This window comes from Gymnoscopelus braueri, assembly GCF_963280865.1.
Source record: "Gymnoscopelus braueri genome assembly, contig: SCAFFOLD_94, whole genome shotgun sequence".
Lineage (NCBI taxonomy): Eukaryota > Metazoa > Chordata > Actinopteri > Myctophiformes > Myctophidae > Gymnoscopelus > Gymnoscopelus braueri.
In genome coordinates this window covers 96062-115026 of record NW_027660586.1, presented here as the reverse complement: position 1 = coordinate 115026, position 18965 = coordinate 96062, and the positions used below count along the sequence as shown (strand labels likewise).

General features: G+C 44.2%; 2 protein-coding genes across 3 annotated transcripts; one reads left to right on the top strand and one right to left on the bottom strand.

The window, feature by feature from the left end:
• Window positions 1-1521: 1521 nt before the first annotated feature.
• Window positions 1522-7635, top strand: LOC308081412 (general transcription factor 3C polypeptide 1-like; the record flags this gene model as incomplete). The annotated part of the gene is made up of 1 exon (XM_080457784.1): window positions 1522-7635. The coding sequence occupies one exon, from the start codon at window positions 1522-1524 to the stop codon at window positions 7633-7635; it is 6114 nt and encodes a 2037-aa protein (XP_080313910.1).
• A 2647-nt stretch (window positions 7636-10282) lies between these two features.
• Window positions 10283-17171, bottom strand: LOC308081413 (uncharacterized protein). 2 transcript variants are annotated; one of them, XM_080457786.1, is made up of 2 exons: window positions 17050-17171; window positions 10283-13380 (listed from the first exon to the last, which is right to left on the bottom strand). In XM_080457786.1, the coding sequence occupies exon 2, from the start codon at window positions 13320-13322 to the stop codon at window positions 12438-12440; it is 885 nt and encodes a 294-aa protein (XP_080313912.1). In that variant the 5' UTR covers window positions 13323-13380; window positions 17050-17171; the 3' UTR covers window positions 10283-12437. The 2 variants fall into 2 exon arrangements, with proteins under 2 accessions (XP_080313912.1, XP_080313911.1); XM_080457785.1 differs by lacking the exon at window positions 17050-17171 and adding an exon at window positions 15422-15451.
• Window positions 17172-18965: the final 1794 nt, after the last annotated feature.

Here is an 18965-nt window from a genome sequence, read left to right as displayed (position 1 = left end):
CATCCGACCGACTTCAAACCGACTGTGCCTGGCCGACACCAGGCACAGTCGGTTTGAAGTCGGTCGGATAGGCGGTTGTCCGGAACAGCCATTGCCGACCGATACGCCCATATATGGGAATGCCCATATAGGAGCATATACTGATGACGTCAGGGATCTCCATATATGAGCATAAAAGGGACACAGACCAAGCCCCCAGAACCCAGTGGTTGCATTGAAGCGCATTGGACATGCTGGTCATTCGTGCGAAAACGGTTTCGACCAATGGGCTCGACTCACAAGCTTGCGCACAAGCTTGCGCACGGGGCAGCGCACAGAGGTGACGCAAAACCGCATCACAGAAGCCCCAAATAGGCCTCACCCATTACATTTCACAACCCGGAAGAAGGGTGATTTTGCCTCATGCACTGGGTGAGCAACTCAATGCAAGTGGATGGGAGAGGATTTCCGGTGCCCTCTCTATTATTTTTAACTCTATGACACAGACACATACAGACCACATATCTGTCTGTCTGACTGTGTCTCCTTTATGCCCATTATGGCGATGTCTGTCCTTGTCCATTTTATGCATATATGGAGATCCCTGTTGTCCATATATATTGTATTCTCATTCATATTAATATTAATGTTAATGATAATACTTGACCTCCTCCAACGCCACGCTCCCTCCCGCTCCCTCAGGTCTGGGGATGCCAATCTCCTGGAAATACCACAAAAAAATAACAAACACACCTGGGGTGACAGGGCTTTTTGAGTTGCAGCCCCCTCCCTTTGGAACCCACTCCCACCTCACATCAAAGCCGACCCCACCCTTGCCTTGTTCAAAGCCTCCCTCAAAACACACCTTTTCAGACTCACTTTCCCCGCCTAACTCAAATCAAATCTCCCTTTCTGCCTTTTAGTCTTAGCTTATGTTTTTGTCCTTGCTCAATGTTTAGCCTTTTTTTTATAAAGTTGTTTATTTTTGGGTACTATGAAAAGCACTATATAAGTGTGATGTATTATTATTTAATATTAATATTATTCATATTTACCCTATATTGCAGACCAAAGAGGCTACTTGAAGGCCAGTCTGACATCATGGACATCCATATTTGGGCATGTCTGACATCATAGTGACATCATTCCCCCTAGTCCTTCCATGCACTTTCCAAGTATGGACGTCCTCCACTGCTGTGCCCAAATATGGATATATCTATATCACAGCAACATCACATCTACATCACAGCAACATCACGTCTACATCACGGCAAATCGTATAAAAGGAATGGGGAAGGTTGAAGTAACGTCTTCATCTTTCTAAGAATTTATATGACATGATGTAACAACTTTTGCGAAGTAGGTTCTTACCATGTTGATTTTTCTTTTGTTTTGAAATCCGTTAGTGCACATACAATGCGTTTCTATCCTATAGATTCTAGACAAGACTATCTATCTAACACCATTAGCTGGTCGCTCAGCTGATGTCTACAATAAGCTAAATCTGACCTACTTACTTGACGTCCGAGCCAATACAATGCTATGGATGCACTGAGCATAGTGGAGAATGAGGTAGCATTGGACGGTCTGGATGGAATCACCATTCCCTCTCTGTGGATACGTCTGGAGGGTAGAAAGCCAGAGTTTCCTCTCAAACTAGACCTGCACACCAAGGAATTCATTTGGAAGGCGTTGATCTGCAATTGTGACTTGAGCTTTTATGAACTTCCAAAGGAGAGGGATGACGTTCTACTCTCTGACAGGTTTGCAGACATTGACCCAGAAACAGGGATTGAGACAAGGGAGGCGCTTGTTAACCAACAACAAAGGACAGAGATCTACCCGACCCATGTCATAGTGGAAGACAAGAATGGCGTACAGGGCTCCTGTGCATTGTATAAAGAGAGGAAAGATGTCACCAATATTGTCCGCTCCAACGTCAGCACTGCATTGCTCCGCTTAGAAGAGGCTTTCAAAAGGTTTGGCCGGAGGCTTGTTGTTGTGGCATCGCAGGAAGTCAGATTCCGTGCATTGATTGGTCCTGAGGGCGACCCTGACCTGAACCTCGCTGACCACACCTACTGTATACTGGAACGCGTAGGGCGAGCTCGTTGGCAAGGGGAGGTACAAAGGGACCTGGAAATCTCTCTCAGGTTTGATGCCAAAAAGTTGTATTACTTACGGAAGTCTCTTGTCAAGAATGGCCTCATCAGCATGCAAACGTATGTGATTCGAATGCACAATGGACAGCAGCAATACTCCATACTGTTGCTGCTCAACCGCTTCCATGTAAACAGGAGGACCAAATATGACATTTTGATGGAGTCCATGTCCAACATTCTAGCGGAGACACCTGGTCAGTTTGCCACTGTAGTCTCTCTCAGAGAACAACTTAAAGTGACACAAAGGACATTCAGGTTGGTGCAGCAGTATATGCAATCTGCCAAGCTGGTCAGGATAATCAATGCTCCCGTGGAGGACTCGGAACCCAACGCTGGCACTTGTGCCACCAAAAGAGCGACTAAAGTAACAACGCGCTGTTTTCAACTGATAAAGCCATTTGTTAGGAAGGAACTGATTGCGGAAGATGATGATGATGATGAAGATGGGGCTGGGACAAGTGCAGTGGGTTTGTCTTCCAAAGGGCGGATCATGGAGCGGGATGTCCTCATGCAGGCCTATCACCTTGTGCTCTCTGTTGGTACCAGAGGTATTTCGTTGAAGGCCATAGGCTCAAGGATGCACATTGGCAAACTGGAGACTCGTATGATATGCCGAATGCTGGACAGGTCTGGCATGATTAAGGCATTCATGGAAGATGAAGGCAAGCAGAGGGTCACCAAATACATCAGCCACAAGTGCGAGAGCATGAGTAACCATTTGCAACAGTTTGCAAAGGAGCGAAACAAGTTGCTCTGTTCATCTGCAATCCCAAAAAACAAGCTTCAAATCCCGAATACACCATCCTCACCTTTCAGGTCAAAATCCAAAGGAAAACACAAAACCACAGTGGAGAAAGAAGAGGTATCCATCATGAGCCCAGAGGTCTCCCTGGGAAAGAATGGATCTCTGAATGTAGCCAGCCGTGCAAGCAGTGACAGCATTACAGTCGAGGAGATTCCAAAACAGGTCCAGTGTGCTGGGCGATCCAAAAAGGCTCAGGCCAGTAAGATACCGCAGCCTCATGAGACATACCGTCTCCTGAAGAGGAAGAACATGATTGTGGAGTCTGTCCACAGCCTCAAGATCATAGAAGGAATTGGCATGCTTCAAAAAATGATCAACGATGAAGAGAAGACGCATGGCATGACTACAAAAGTGTGTAAGAAGACTATTCAACGTATAATACATAGTCTGTCCAGAGAGGGCTTGGTTAAGATATTCACTACCACAGTCACACGGGATGGTATCAACAAAAAGGTTGATTTTGTGGTTCACCCCTCCATTCAGCCTGACGATGATATAGTGAAGAGCGCTGTTTGTTTCCAGACCTCCAGATCCTTCTCCATTGCACATCTGCTGCAGGCTCAAGAGAATGCTGACACACCTGTTGACTTCAAACCCACAACAGTCATAGGAATGGGCAGGGCTTGGGGATATCAACCCAAGATGCAACGTCTGCGTGTAATCCATACCTTCCTTTGGTACCTCTTGCATGGGCACCCGCTCCAGCAGAGCACCAGGGGTACACACCCATCCAGCCAGTCTCCCACGGACAGAACTGCCTCTAATGCTGGTGCTACACACACATTATCATGTGAACACCCTGAGCCCTCAAATCCGTCATTCTCAGGCAACAATCCCCAATTCGGCAACGCACATAATTCACCAGATGCACCCAGACAAACCACCTCCTCTGAAGATCTCTCCTCCCATACGGGGGACCGGTGGAATGCAGGGTCTCCTCACCTGGATGGGATGTTGGCTCTGCCGGATGGAACGTCGGCTCAGCCAGATGGAATGTCGGCTCCCCCAAATCTGAGAGTTTATGTGGATGAGATCTCTTGGAAGAGATTCATTCCTCCGGTTCCCATACACAAGGAGTTTGGCAGCGGCTGGGGCCTCATTGAAGATGTGCTGCTCTGCTTGCCTCTCTCCATCTTTATACAGGTCACACAGATAAACTACATGGTAGATGGGCTGGCAACGTACCTGAAGGATCCTGTGAAGCAACACTGTCTTGTCAGATTCTTACCCGGTACTTTGAAATCGCAGCTTCTTTACAAACAGAAGTATGTCTTCTTTTTCCATGAGCACTTGCAGAGACTGGCCTATATGGGTCTGCTCCAATTTGGTCCAGTGGAGATGTTTCAGGAAAAACAGAAGGTATCTGTTTACTTGAAGAAAACTTCCACGATTGTTGACACAACCAGCTCTGAGCCTCACTACTGGCTGGTCAAAGATCCACCCGACAAACCATTTGAGAGGCGACACTACATGTTCACCACAGTCAAAGATGTGGAAAACTACTGGTTTGACCTTATGTGTGTCTCCCTCAATACACATCTGGGAGTGAACCGTACTAAGAGAGGGATCGTAGGACTTCCTTTGACACATGACCGCGACAATTTCCAGAGATTGGCATACTTGCTCAAAGGCTCCCATGAGCTGTGTGATGACGGTTCGATTCCAGGGGACGGTAGAGGTGCTGGAGGGTTGGATTCATGCTTCTTTGCACACCTTAAACGCAACTGGGACTGGATCACACCGGAAAGTGTTGAGGTAGCAGAGGAGCCTGCTAGCGTGGACCAGCAGGTGGCTGGAGGTAGGAAACGGAAGAGGAAAACACCAAAGAAGGTTGTCGTCCAACCCACATGCAAGAAAACAAAAGAGCTAAAGATATGTAGCCCCACCCATGATGAAATAGAACATCTGGCTTTGAAGAAAATGACAAGACAGCGTTTCATATGGTCCATACAGGAAGACTCACTGATGATGCTCTGTAGTGTGGCCTCACATCTGCTCAACAGCATGATGACAAGGCAGTTTGTTCCCTCCTGTGTTGTGAGGGCCTTGCTGTACACAGAGTTTGAGATATCTGAAGATAAAACGTCTGTCGTTATCGGGCGACACATGTGTACCATCCTCAAGAATCCTCAGACACTGCTGAACTACCGGGTGTGTTTAGCTGAGGCGTACCAGGACAAGCTTCTGATGGAACTTCTGGAGGAAAAGAAACCCACTAACCCAGATGACCCCAAGGACTGCGCTGCAGCATTCTCCGAGTTCATCAGGCTCCTAAGGCAGAAGTTCAGCTCTGACATGAGCTCCTGCAACAACATGGCTGTCCCCAATACCAAGGAAGAGCTTTTCTCACGGTTTAAGGTTTACACCATAGATGAGGGTAAAGGAATATGCTTGGAAGACTCACTCAGTTGTACAGACGACATTCACGCCATCGTGTTAAATAACTTGATGCAGAGCACTCTGTTGTCTAACTCTCAGATGAAGCTAACCAGGTCCTTCCAGACCTTCAACATCAATAGTAAATATAGTCAGGAAGCGTTGCATCAAGTATTCATCCAGTGCAAGAAGACAGGTGTGGTCAGCCGCCGTCGTGTCAGTGACAAGTGTGGGCCCAAGAAGAACCGAACCCTGCCCATCCTGCCCATGTCCTACCAGATGTCTCAGATATACTTCAGGTCTTTTCTGTGGCGTTTCCCTGCCACATTGTGCACAGATGCCTTCAAGTTCATAAGGACAGTGAATGACATTGGGTCAGTAGATGACATGCCTTTCATTGCATTCTACAATGAAACAGAATGGAGAGATGGGTTAGGGGGCAGAGGAAAGGAGTTGGGGGAAGTAAGTCCGGAAGAGAAAGAAAAGAAGGGTGGGAAGAGTTGCAGGGAGAAAGAAAACAAGTGTGACAAGGAGACAAACATCAGACCATTGACAGTTAACTCATCCACTGAGGACCATGTGGGGGACCCTACTTACCTGGAGGAGCAGACTCAATTGGTACCATCGTCAAGCCCTGCAGCCCAAGCTTCAGAGGAACCCCAGGACTTTTCTAGCATGGTTCAGTTCTCTCTAGAATCCCCAGGCGGAGCTTGTGCAGCATTCCTCAGCCTAATGACTCTAGGATTAGTGTCTGTGCACGTGTCTATACCCAAGCAGGTGGTAATGGTGGACAGTAACTTGGTGGACAATGAAGTTGCCAAGAGTATGGCAACACTGGAGGAAGATGATGATGAAGATAACAACAATGAAGCTGATGAGTGTGAGGTGTGGAAAAGGTTGCATCTGAAGAGTCATCAGGCATCACACACAAAGTACCTGATGATGCGAGGATACTGCAGTCCAGGCATAGCTCAATTACATAACCTCAGTGTCAATGACAGCATTGTAGTGGAGTCCTGTTTAATAAGTGTGCAGATGCGCAACACTCCTGCTCACCAGATATTTAACCTGGAGCTCTCATCCCCTTTGGACTTCTTCAAATGTGGTCCATCTCAGCTGTCTTCCATACTCACTCATTCTTTTCAACCCCTACCCTCTCTGGAGTATCCATCCACTGTGGAGTGTGATGTGCGTTTGATTCAGCAATACGGCTACACCGCTCAGGACGTGCAAGCCTGTGCTGAGATACAGAGGAGCTTAGATGGGGCGGGTGAGAACGGCTTGAGTGAACAGGACTTGTACCAGGCACTCAAACACCTGACAGAAACACAATCTGGTAGCACCAGGAACCTAGAGCAGTATGTGCAGGAGCTGCAGGAACAGGGTCATGTGTTGCAAGTTGGCGGTTTTGGGCCACGTTGGGTGCTTATGCGCCATGCCGGCCCATGGATTCTGACCTCAAAATCCGGGTCCAGGCCCCAGTTCCACACAACCCAGGAAGGAAAACATCCCTTCTGGAGAAGCCAGCACAACTTCTTGACCCGCAAGAGATGCAGAGAAGGCTGTGACAGGCAACAGCAGCCACCAGGGAAAAGAGTGGCTGTGGATACCGAGAGAAGAGAGGGGGGAGGTGGATTCTCAGGAGGGGAGACTGACGGGGAGAAAAACAGCATAGAAGAGTCAGAGGAACAAGAGAGACAGGGAGAGGGCAAGAAAAGCACAGACATTGCATCGAACATTGCATCAACAGAGATGGAGCCAGTAGAGGGGACAGAGAATGTGAGAGAAACAGGGAAGAAGGACATCTGGGAAAACTATGTCACATGGGAGCAGGGGGGTGGAAGGATTCGGACCAAAGAGACTACTAATGCAGGTTCACCATCAGCACCACCCGCAACATCACCAGCTGATAACGATGATGGAGATGATGTGAGTTTCATCAGTCGACCGTGGCGTTTGGTGGACGGCGGTCTGAACGGGCCGGCGTGTAAAGGCATGCTGGAGGCCGTTCTGTTCCACATCATGTCCCGGCCTGGACTCACACGACAGGCACTGGTGGAACACTATAAGGATGTCCTGCAGCCAATGGCCATATCTGAACTTCTACAGGCACTTATAGAGTTGGGTTGTGTGAGGAAGAAAGTCCTTGTCAAAACTCCAAAAGCATCACTCTTCTCCCGCCCAGGACGTCAGACAGACATGAGGTCTGACGAGGCACATGTTGTCTTTTATGAGCCCACCATTAGCTGCTGTCTACGGCTCGCTCAGGTGTTACCCAATGAAGCTAACTGGAACTATTTCACCCAAGTTTGACAAAGAGCAGGCATGTCACATGGCTTTTCCTCATATTACCTTGGTCACACGTGCATATTTTCAAAGTCCCTGTTAAAGAAAGTCTAAACACATGATACATGTATAAAAGTAATGGTTTTAAAAATTTTAAAACCAAAAAAAGACTTTGAATAATGTTGTAATGAACTAGTTCATTATTTTTGGGCCGGTTGGGGCAGTCTGTTTCACGTCAGCCACTGGAGCAGTAATGGGTGGGGAGGGGCCGTACTCTCTCCAGGGGTTGACATTAATGATTGTCCGATTGTCAAGAGTACCAGTAAAAAGATAATAATATAATTTTATATTCTGGCAAGTGGAGCTTGCTTTCTGGTTGCCTGATCGGGCAAGTGGATTTTTGAAAGAAAAACAAATCATTTTCTTAGACACTGCAAAGCAACCTTTGCTATTGACACATGAGATATATCGTCCATAAACACAATCGAACATCCTTGTACTCTGTTCAGAGTGCTCTCTCTCTCTCTCTCTCTCTCTCTCTCTCTCTCTCTCTCTCTCTCTCTCTCTCTCTCTCTCTCTCTCTCTCTTGACATGTAAATATGTACTGTACCAGCTGACATGAGCGACTAAGTGAGAAAGAAATGATGGCATGTTTCAGTCATACTGTGTGTGTCTTATACTAAGTGTTTGTTGCTTGTAGATCAGCTAAATATATGTGGTGTACAGGGAACAAAGGAGCAAGTATAGATCCCTGGGGACCCAGTAGGTCAGTAAGTTTTACGTAGTTAAAGGAAATCAATAACTAAGTTGATGAATGAATGAATAAGTAAATACAGATGCACACACGCCGCACACGCGCACACGCACACGCACGCACACGCACACACACACACACACACACACACACACACACACACACACACACACACACACACACACACACACACATACACACACACAGTCTTGATTAAAATCTATCAATGTCATGTTTGACTAATAGTGTGAAAAGTCACATGAGCAGGTCAGTTTATTTCCAGTTTGCACCTGAAAATGTTTTTCTTACATACAAATAAAGAACTATCATAAGATTCTGCAACTGATATATTTTGCGATATTGAAATATAATATGCCTGCAGTGATATATTTGAAGAGATATGGAATAATATGCCTGCATTATTGTGTTCATAAAGGTGCAACTTTGAGAATCATTGGTTGTTTTCACAGGAGCAAGCCGCGATTATTTTTGTCGTCACCAAAGTAGGGAGGTCGATAGAATGAGTGTCAAATAGGCTCCAAACGGGGAAAAAAATAGATGACAACCCGTCCCATTGTGAGCTTGTAGATTGTCTATGCCATACATGGGCAACTGGCGTCCCGGGGGCCACATGCGGCCCCCACCTTCACTTAATGTGGCCCACAGGTTAATATCGGAATACTGATATATTATTGATTTCAGCTGTTACAATTCCAACCATGCAAACATGACCCGCTTTAATTACTTAAGTCTTTATTAGTAGCTTAATGACTAGAATTAAAATTCTATTGTCTTTTTTATGTCCAATGTATTTGTATTTAAGCTCATAACGTTAACATAAGTATAACTAAATTCCTTTGAATTAAATAAAAATATAACTTTTTGGGGGATTTGTGGGTCCAGGATAGGGCTATTCAGCCACCAAAGAACTCACCGATAGAAGTGGACGTCATCATCGGATTCGATGGACAACCATAAGCAAGCAAGCAAGTGTGTGTGTGTGTGTGTGTGTGTGTGTGTGTGTGTGTGTGTGTGTGTGTGTATACACACATAGGAATGGATTCTCTCTCTGTATTGCATTTTATTATTGTCTGTCACTTTTTTCTGCTTTTTTACCTGCCCACTTTTGATACATTGTATAAACAATTGACTGAGTAGCCACACAGGTGGGCAGAGTATATGTTGTCACGGAGGATGTCACTATAAATCAGAGTGATCAGTCACGCCTGTGTATAGCACCTGATGAGGCCAACACGGCGAAACGCGTCATGCGAATAAAGCACAAATGAAGCATTAACCGAGTCTGAGTCCTGTCCATCGTCATTGGAGTGGAATAAATATATATATATATATATATATATATATATGTATATATATATATATATATATTTTTTAACAGTTGTGCTTTGTCAAGTTATTGATTTAATTTATTATTATTTATTTTTAGATCAGCAGGTTCACACAATGGTGTCAATGTTTTATCATCAAACATAACAAAAATAAATGAGTCCATTTTGTACCTCCACATACCCCTAGAGCAGGGGTCTTCAATGTTTTTTCAGCCCAATGACCCCTTAGCTGAGAGAGGGATGAAGCAGGGACCCATATATTTCATAGATGGCTTCTATAGACTTGTTTGACAGCACTATCATTGTACGGTCACCAACCAGTCGCACCTACTGTACGTCTGATCGGCTACAGCAGCCACAATGGGCCAGGAGTTCGGGAAATAGGAGGTGTAAATAAAAGTAGATATTACTCAAACCTGTGTCTCTGATGTTTTTTTTTATTTACTAACACAAATACAAACATACATTAACACTCCCAGTAGTCAACCATACTACTAGAAGATCAGTTAAACTACTAACCAAGCCAGTAATCAGACATATTACTTACAAGCTCAGTCTAACTAGCCTGGTAAACCCCCCTCCCTCAGGAAATCTCATTTGCATTTGGTTTCAGGAAGGAGGGTCTGGGATTGCTCACAGAGTAAAGCTGCCCGAACTGCTGCGCATCCGAACCAATCAGCGGCTGCTAGGGGCGGGATCATCCAATCACCTGCCTAGTAGCTTGAAAAAATGAAACTCCGTCTGTCATCGATTCTGCGACCGGAGTCTCAGATGCAAGTACGCTGTGAAACAAAATGTGTGTCGCAAGCTTCTTCCATTTGACGGAGTGAGGTTACAGTCTAACATGTCTAACTTTAACCTCGCCAGTAGACACACATTCTACTAACAAGGTAAAAAAAAACACAGAAACAACCACGGCAATATTACCGACATGAATCTTCACACAAACTATAAACATATCAGCATATAGAATAGTTGTGTAATAAAGTTTTCTAATCTCTACTCACTGCCGGCTTATCCCGATCTCCAACGAAACTAGACTTCCCCCACTGACTCCACAGAGACACAAAGGGATGTTGCCTCCCTCCGGACACTTAGAGAACACAATAGGTAGGCCGCACTCTTAGTGATGGCACAGCCTGGCATCGTAAGCCATGTACTTCACACATGTCTATACTCAGTGGTGTAAAGTAACTAAGTACATTTACTCAAGTACTGTACTTAAGTACAATGTTGAGGTACTTTTACTTTACTGGAGTATTTCCAATTGTCTATACATTTACTTCTACTCCATTACATCTCAGAGGCAAATATTGTACTTTTACTCCACTACAATTGTTTGAAAACTTTAGTTACTAGTTACTTTTCAGATATAAATTATGATATTGTGAAACACACATTAACCACTTTAGCCCTATTTTATAACTAGGCTATTTGAAAATAGCCGATCTACAAGCGACACGCTGTGAGCTTGTAGATCTGCTATTTTCAAACATTTTAGTACTTTTACTTTTGGTATTTTAAGTATATTTTGATGGCAATACTTTTGTACTTTTACTCAAGTAACATTTTGAATTCCGGACTTTTACTTGTAACAGAGAACTTCTGCATTGCAGTATTGATACTTTGACTTAAATAAAACATTTTAGTACTTTTTCCACCACTGTCTATACTAGGAACATCTTACATTGTCTGCAAACAGCTCCAACCCCATACTCGGAACAGCTTACATGTTGCTCAACTTAAAAGTTACGCACTTCACACATAACATACATTTATGCACACCAAACATGTTCAACATAAATCCCCCAATTTGTCATTTTAATCCTTTTAAGAATCCAAAATTCCAAATTCTATTTTGAAAATTGAAATAACTTTACATCAAAAGCAAATTACTACCAATTGAATTAGAAACAATTATTCACCACCTGTTTTACATTTTAAGAGTTAAATTAACCCAGAACACAAATTAATCTGACATATAGTTGCCTGTCTACATTTAAAATGAACACTACAAGTCCATCTTCTTTGGAACACTCATATGTTCTTGTCATCCCACTTAAACCCCTTTCAATTTGACGTTCCTAATTTGGGCATGTCGTTCATGGGCAAAGTTTTAAACTCTTCAAAATAAGTAAAATAGCAGATCTACAAGCCCAGTTGCTCAAAACCTGGCAGGTCAGCCATTTTAGCCGTTTTTGCGCAACATCATCGTACAACTAAGTATATAAAATAGAGCTTAAGTGGCAAACACAAATCCTGATACACAAATATTTCGCTCCTATTGTCATCAATGCACCCTACTTAACTCCTTTCATCACAACTTAGAGGTAGGCAGTAAATTAATACATTCATCATCATCATGCAAGTTATTCAAATTCTTCAGTCATAACTGCACACATTTGGAAATGGCTTCATCCATTTCCCTGTTACAGGCACATGCTGCTAGCATCTTTTAAGCCCAGTCCACCCGAGTGCAACTAACCACAACTGCCAACTGAACATAAACGGACACAAAGGCCCACATCTGGGTGGGCCTTTACATCAGTCATGCCCAACCTCAGCTGCCGGTATGGCACTGGCCTTATTCAAAACACTGCCAACCTCCGCGGAGGGTAGCAGTGGAGATGTCAGTTCCTCTGGCAGTGTTATTTGCCGCCACGAAACGCACCACCAGCCCCCGCAGAGGACGGTGGTGGGACAGTCATCTCTCTTTTCCTCACCTTTTAACTTTTTACCTTTTTCTTTCGAAACCTGCTCATGACCCACCGAACAGGCGTGAATAGGTCAGGTGGATTAGCCCACTCAGATATCTCTCTGAGCAGCCGTTCCAGCTCCACTTCCGCTGGGCTGCGCACTCCTGCACACTGCACACTGGGAAGAGACTTCCTGGCAGACCAAGGGCCCGATGGGGGGATTGCATCTCCACACTGGCCTGGGAACGCCTCTGGATCCCCCGGGAGGAAGTGGCCAATGTTGCTCAGGACACGGAAGGCCGGAGCTCTCTGCTGGAACTGTTGCCCCTGCGACCCGACTCCGGATAAGCGGTTGAAGCTGGATGGATGGATGCGCACTCTTGGCCCCTCACCTTGATCAGACTCGACTGGTCTGATCCCCGTGGCTCCTGGCCTCCCACTTTTGTCAGACAGGGCCCCGGGCTCGAGGCAAAGGCCACCTTTCTTTGGTGGTGCCACGACTCCCCTCTCGATCGCCTCCAGTCTGCGTGGGTAGTTGAGGACAGGGTTCCGCGCCTCTGGACCTCTCAGCGGGCTGCTGCTCGGGCTCACTTCCCTGCGTACCTTGCTGCTCCGCCCTGGTGTGGTGACGGAGTGTGGATTGGTGTTGGTCTCCTCTCCGGCCTTCCCCACATGAGTCTTTACCTCGACCGTCCCCTCCCCCGCGGCCTCGTCCTCAGGAGCAGCTCCCTCGACCTTCTCCTCTGCAGCCTCTGTCGCGACCTCCAATGGCACCTCGTCCGCGGCCTCGTCCGCAGGAGCAGCTACCTCTGTGCCCTCTGTCACGACCTCCGAAGGCTCCTCCTCCTCGGCCGCCGATGGCCCCTCTGTCACGACCTCCACGGTGCTTTCAGCAGTCGACTGATGGCGTGTCATTACCTCCCCTTCCTCAAAGAGGTCTGGACACCCACGTGTGGCGATGAGTAGTTCTTAGCTTTTGAGACAGATGAAGTGTGCACAATACATTACAACAATTGTATTATGCTTATATCATACAATGCAATAAAGCCAGCGGCTTGCTTGTTGCGGTCCTTTCACGTGTAGTTATACTTTATCAGTTGAAGCTCTATAATTCAGTATTATGAAAATGTGTCTCTTCAACAAACCGATACAACAATGCTTTTTAGTTAAGTGTGTGTGTGTGTGTGTGTGTGTGTGTGTGTGTGTGTGTGTGTGTGTGTGTGTGTGTGTGTGTGTGTGTGTGTCTCTCGGGGCAGCGAATGGGCGGGGTGTTTACGGCATGGTTTCGGGTTTCAAGCAGTGTTTGTGTGGCCACATGTGGAGGAGGACCATGTATACACGTCACGGGAGAAGGGAAAAAAACGTGTACACGTGATGCGGAAGTCTTCCGCGAGGAGATGTGAAGAGTGGTCGAAGCCCACACTTCATGTACACTCGCTCCATGCGCACTCGGAGAGCCCACTTGGCTCCTCCACTCGGCTCCTCCAAAAAGCAAATGACCAATTGGGTCAGTGACCGAGTGGGAGTGGTCGAGATTTTGGGTATTGGAATTCAGCTAAAGGGACGTTGCCTCCCACCGAATGACACGTGATTTTAAATGTAAACGTCCACTGGATGGCACAGAAACCCCATCTGCAGTGACCTTATAATGCCCTTCAGAAACCAGGCCTCTTGGCAGTGGTGTAAAGTAACAAAGTACATGTACTCAAGTACTGTACTTAAGTAAGAGGTATGTTTACTTTACTGGAGTATTTCCAATTGTCAGTACTTTTACTTCTACTCCACTACATCTCAGAGGCAAATATTGTATACTTTTACTCCACTAGAATTATTTGAAAACTTTAGTTACTAGTTACTTTGCAGATATAAATCACTATATTATAAAACATACATTAACCACTTTAACCCTATTTTATTTATTTTATTTGAAAATAGACGATCTACAACGCGTCGCGATGCGACGCGTTGTGAGCTTGTAGATCTGCTATTTTCAAACATTTTTGTACTTTTACTTTTGGCACTTTAAGTACATTTTGATACCAATACTTACCAATATATTTTGAATTCCGGACTTTTACTTGTAACAGAGTACTTCTACATTGCAGTATTGATACTTTTACTTAAGTAAAACATTTGAGTACTTTTTCACCAGTGCCTCTTGGTTGACTTTCATAGAGCATGTCACAGTTAATGACCACAAACAGGCAGTATTAACCTTCATATATGTATGTACTTATCCCTGCCTTTATATGTCAGCCTACCACGCCGGTATAATCCTAAATAAGCAGGAAATACGCACATGATAATAATCTTAATAATTTCATAGGCGCTGGAGGCGTGGAATAACCCTACAATCATAGTGTGTTGGATTTCTGTTAAAGGGATAGTTCAACCAAAAAATGACTTTTTTTCTATCGATTAGTCCCCATGGAGACTTGAATTCATGGATATTTTTTTTGTTTTTGTCGCATAGGCCAATAATTTGAAGATGAGGTAGGCAGCGGTTCCGGTAAGAGATACAAAGGAGGCTATTTGTGTCTCCTACCGGAACCTCTGCCGGTCATCAAATTATTGGCTTAGGAATGCGACAAAAACAAAAAGGAAATCATGAATTCAAGTCTCCATGGGGTGACTAATACAAAAAAAATAGAAAACAAGTCATTTTGGGGGTGAACTATCCCTTTAATGTGTATTTTCAGACATTTAACAACTTAAACCCTCAATACTTAGTAAACATGACCTTTCACTTTGTTCATGGTCTGCTCTCTTTTCCCCCCCTCTACACCAAATATTTTTGCCGGAAATAGCCGAGCTTGTGAGCTTGTAGATCTGCTATTTTCGACTAATGTTCCCCTCAGAATAGGGATGCTTGGGTTCAAGTGGTTCCAATCACACGATCACACACAGACACACCCACACCCACACGCACACACACACACACACACACACACACACACACACACACACACACACACACACACACACACAGATCTGATGAGTTGCAGAAGTCTTACCTTTGTTTGAACAACTCAGAAAGGTTTTCCCAGATCTCACTGACACCCTTCTATCTGTTCACTTTTATACAGTGCTCTGGGAGGGACCAGGGATGTGTCACTCCTCCTGGCATACATACTGTTGTTACTGTTGTTACTGTGTTATGTTAGACAACAAACAGTCACGGGCGAAAATATGGGTTGAGGCTAGGGGGGGTCGGCCGCACGTGAAGCGCGCGGGCGTGGAAACTTTCGAGTTTATTAATTTTTTTCTCTCTCTAATATATATATCTCTAAATATTAAGACGGGTGTCGCAAAGTGGTTAATGTATGTTTTGTAATAATAATCAAAATCTACAAAGTAACTATAGCAGTGGTGGAAAAAAATACTCAAATGTCTTAATTAAGTAAAAAATAAATAATTCAAATAATTGTAGTGGAGTAAAAGTACAATATTTGCCTCTGAGCTGTAATGGAGTAGAAGTAAATTTGTCCTGAAAACTCGAAATACTCCAGTAAAGTAAAAATACTTCAAAATTGTACTTTAGTACAGTAATTGAGTAAATGTACTTAGTTACTTTACACCATTGTTTGTTTGTTTGCTCGTGCATTGGGCTGATGGGAGGACTTACCCATGTTATTTGGCATGGACTGGCCGTAACTAGATATTCCTCGTTCAGAACTTCAGTGTTCTTTCCATTTAGGCTACTGTACATTCAGTGACCAATCTGAAGGGGGGATCATATCCCCCTGTACCCCCGGGATTTTCGTGCCTGCAAACACTTAAACAAAATAGTAAACAGAAAACTAAATACACATAAAACTCCATTTACAATACAAAATCGAACAGACTCTCACAAAATAGTGATATGGGGTGACATATTACACAAAACTGATTATTTTATTTTGATTTTTACAACACATGTAACTTACACAAAACTTTACACCAGTCACACTTACCTGCACTGAATGTGTGCATGCACACACACACACACACACACACACACACACACACACACACACACACACACACACACACACACACACACACACACACACACACACACACACACACACACAGAGCAAACTGTTAGCAGCTAAATGTATTTTACCTTTTGTAACTACGTATCTATGTGACCGTATTACATGACAACAACTTTAGCAGCCCCTCACCCCTGTCCATACTGTGGACATACAAGTTGCCTTTGTTTTCAAATTTCCCACATTTGCAAGTCGCAAAACCGGTTTCACTGAAATAGTGTGGAAGCGGGGAGAGAGAGAGAGAGAGAGAGAGAGAGAGAGAGAGAGAGAGAGAGAGAGAGAGAGAGAGAGAGAGAGAGAGAGAGAGAGAGAGAGAGAGAAATTTGTCGCTGTGATCTACAAGCTCACAGCGTGAGCTTGTAGATACTTTTACTTTTGGTACTTTAAGTACATTTTGATGCAAATGCCTTTATATTTTTACTCAAGTACGGTACATTTTGAATACCGGACTTCTAATTGTAACAGAGTATTTCTACATTACAGTATTGATACTTTTACATAAGTAAAACATTTGAGTAGGCCTACTTTTTCCACCACTGAAGGCTGGTAGAGGCATTGACACAAAATGTGTGAGGGTTGATGAGCTCCTGTTGCCCTGGGCCTCGTACCTGTTTCTCCTGGTGTAGCACCGTCTGGAGTGGCAGTGTCTTCACTGGGAGTTGGAGCAGTAATGCTGCTGGCTGCTGGAGCAGTTCTGATGGTGTCTTCCTCCATAGGCTCTGGTCTTACCTGTGATTGTTTCCTCATATTGACATGTCTTCTTACAACTACCACAGCTCACACAGATGGTAAGTAATGAAGAACTTGACTGACCTCCGGTATTTAAACACACCAGTCTAGGTACTCAAGAAAGTCCATTATCATATGGAGGGGCACACACAATGGCTTGTTAGCATCGTATTTGTGTTGATGGGGGCATTTACATCTCTGACGTGGATTTATCACCTTTAAGATTTGGCACCTGAGGTGTTGGTGGACACAATGGCAGCTTTTCAGGGCAATAAGGACAGTCATAACAGTGTACTGTAGTGATGCCACTCTAAAGAAATATGGGTATTTTATGACCAATTGAACTACTTAAACTTGAATAGTTCAATTGGTCATAAAATAGATGTATTTATTTAAAGCAAATCTATTTGTACATGTTGGCAATGCCAACTATACTTTAACTTCATAGTTCCATTTATTGTCTCCGCCAGGCCAAAAGAGAGTATGCCAATATACAAACTCACAGCGTGTTGTGAAGTTTATAGATCGGCTATTTACGCAATTTGGGGGCGAATGTGGTTAATCTCTTCTCTATAGCCTGTGCAGTGTTGAAACTTGAAATATTCTCAACTGCACACATGGACAAAAGAAAAGGAATAAGAAGAAACCTGGACAGCATGCGAGACCAGAGGGGTTTGAACAGTTGGCGGACAGAGTTCCGCCAACTGTCCCCCATCAGGGGGGAGGTTAACCAACCCCCCTCATAAATCAACGCTATTGAACACCCTTTACGTCTGTGTAAAAAAAAAAAATTTAACCAATGAAAAGTATTAAAAAGCGCCTCTGACAAAACCTCCCACCTCCATTGGATCCTCAAACTTTCTGTCAAAACCCCGCAAATCCCCCCCTCTCCTCTCCTGCTGCTGTTCTACAGCTCAGAGCACAGCGCACTGACTGCGCAGTGAGTGCACACAGACAGAAGAGCAGCACATAAACAAACAGTAACGACACCGGGTTTTCCCCCTGTGGTCTGTTAAAACTATGCAGTGTACCTGTTTATCAAACTTAGCACTGACGCTAATGTTATGAAAACAAGTCATTATTTTTCTAAAATCTATGAAGTGTTTAATGAGGAGAGCATTGTGACAAGAAAGGAGTTCATAGCATTTCTGTCTCGCTAGTTCTACTGAAACTCCAACTCTGTAAACCCCTCTTTGCGGAAGTTATTGTAATATTTAAAGTCCTTTTTATTATTGTAGGCCTACATAATAAAAAACTCCTAACTCCACTTGAGCTGGATTTGGGTAGTGTTGACAATATAATGACACATGCAAGTATCTGACAATAATAAAGTCACTATACCTACTAAGTATTGCTTTGTTTTAAAAAATATAAGGTTTTCTTCATTTCCTGAAAAATGTGGAGTTAGCTGGTTGCTGCTGGACAGCAGAGATATATTGATTTATCAATATATGTGCTTGTTTGTTTATATATATATTTAGTCATTAATTAATTCATTTATTATCCACTGACTAGTCCATGACTAAGCACATGATTTGGCAACCCGGGAGCCAGGGATCACAAAAACGTTAATAAACAGCTGATATTTGGGGAGAGCGAAAAACTAGCTTTGCTGTTCCGTGCACATGGTAATGGATGGCTGTGTGCAAATTCAGATCAGCCACTGAGGAGAACCGGGCAGAAGAGATTTTGGCCTCACCACGATTTGGGCCTCACCACCCTCACAGAGCTTTGTAGAATTATAGGAGGATTATTGTATTCTATTGTCATGCACACAAAGTGCCTAAACCTTATG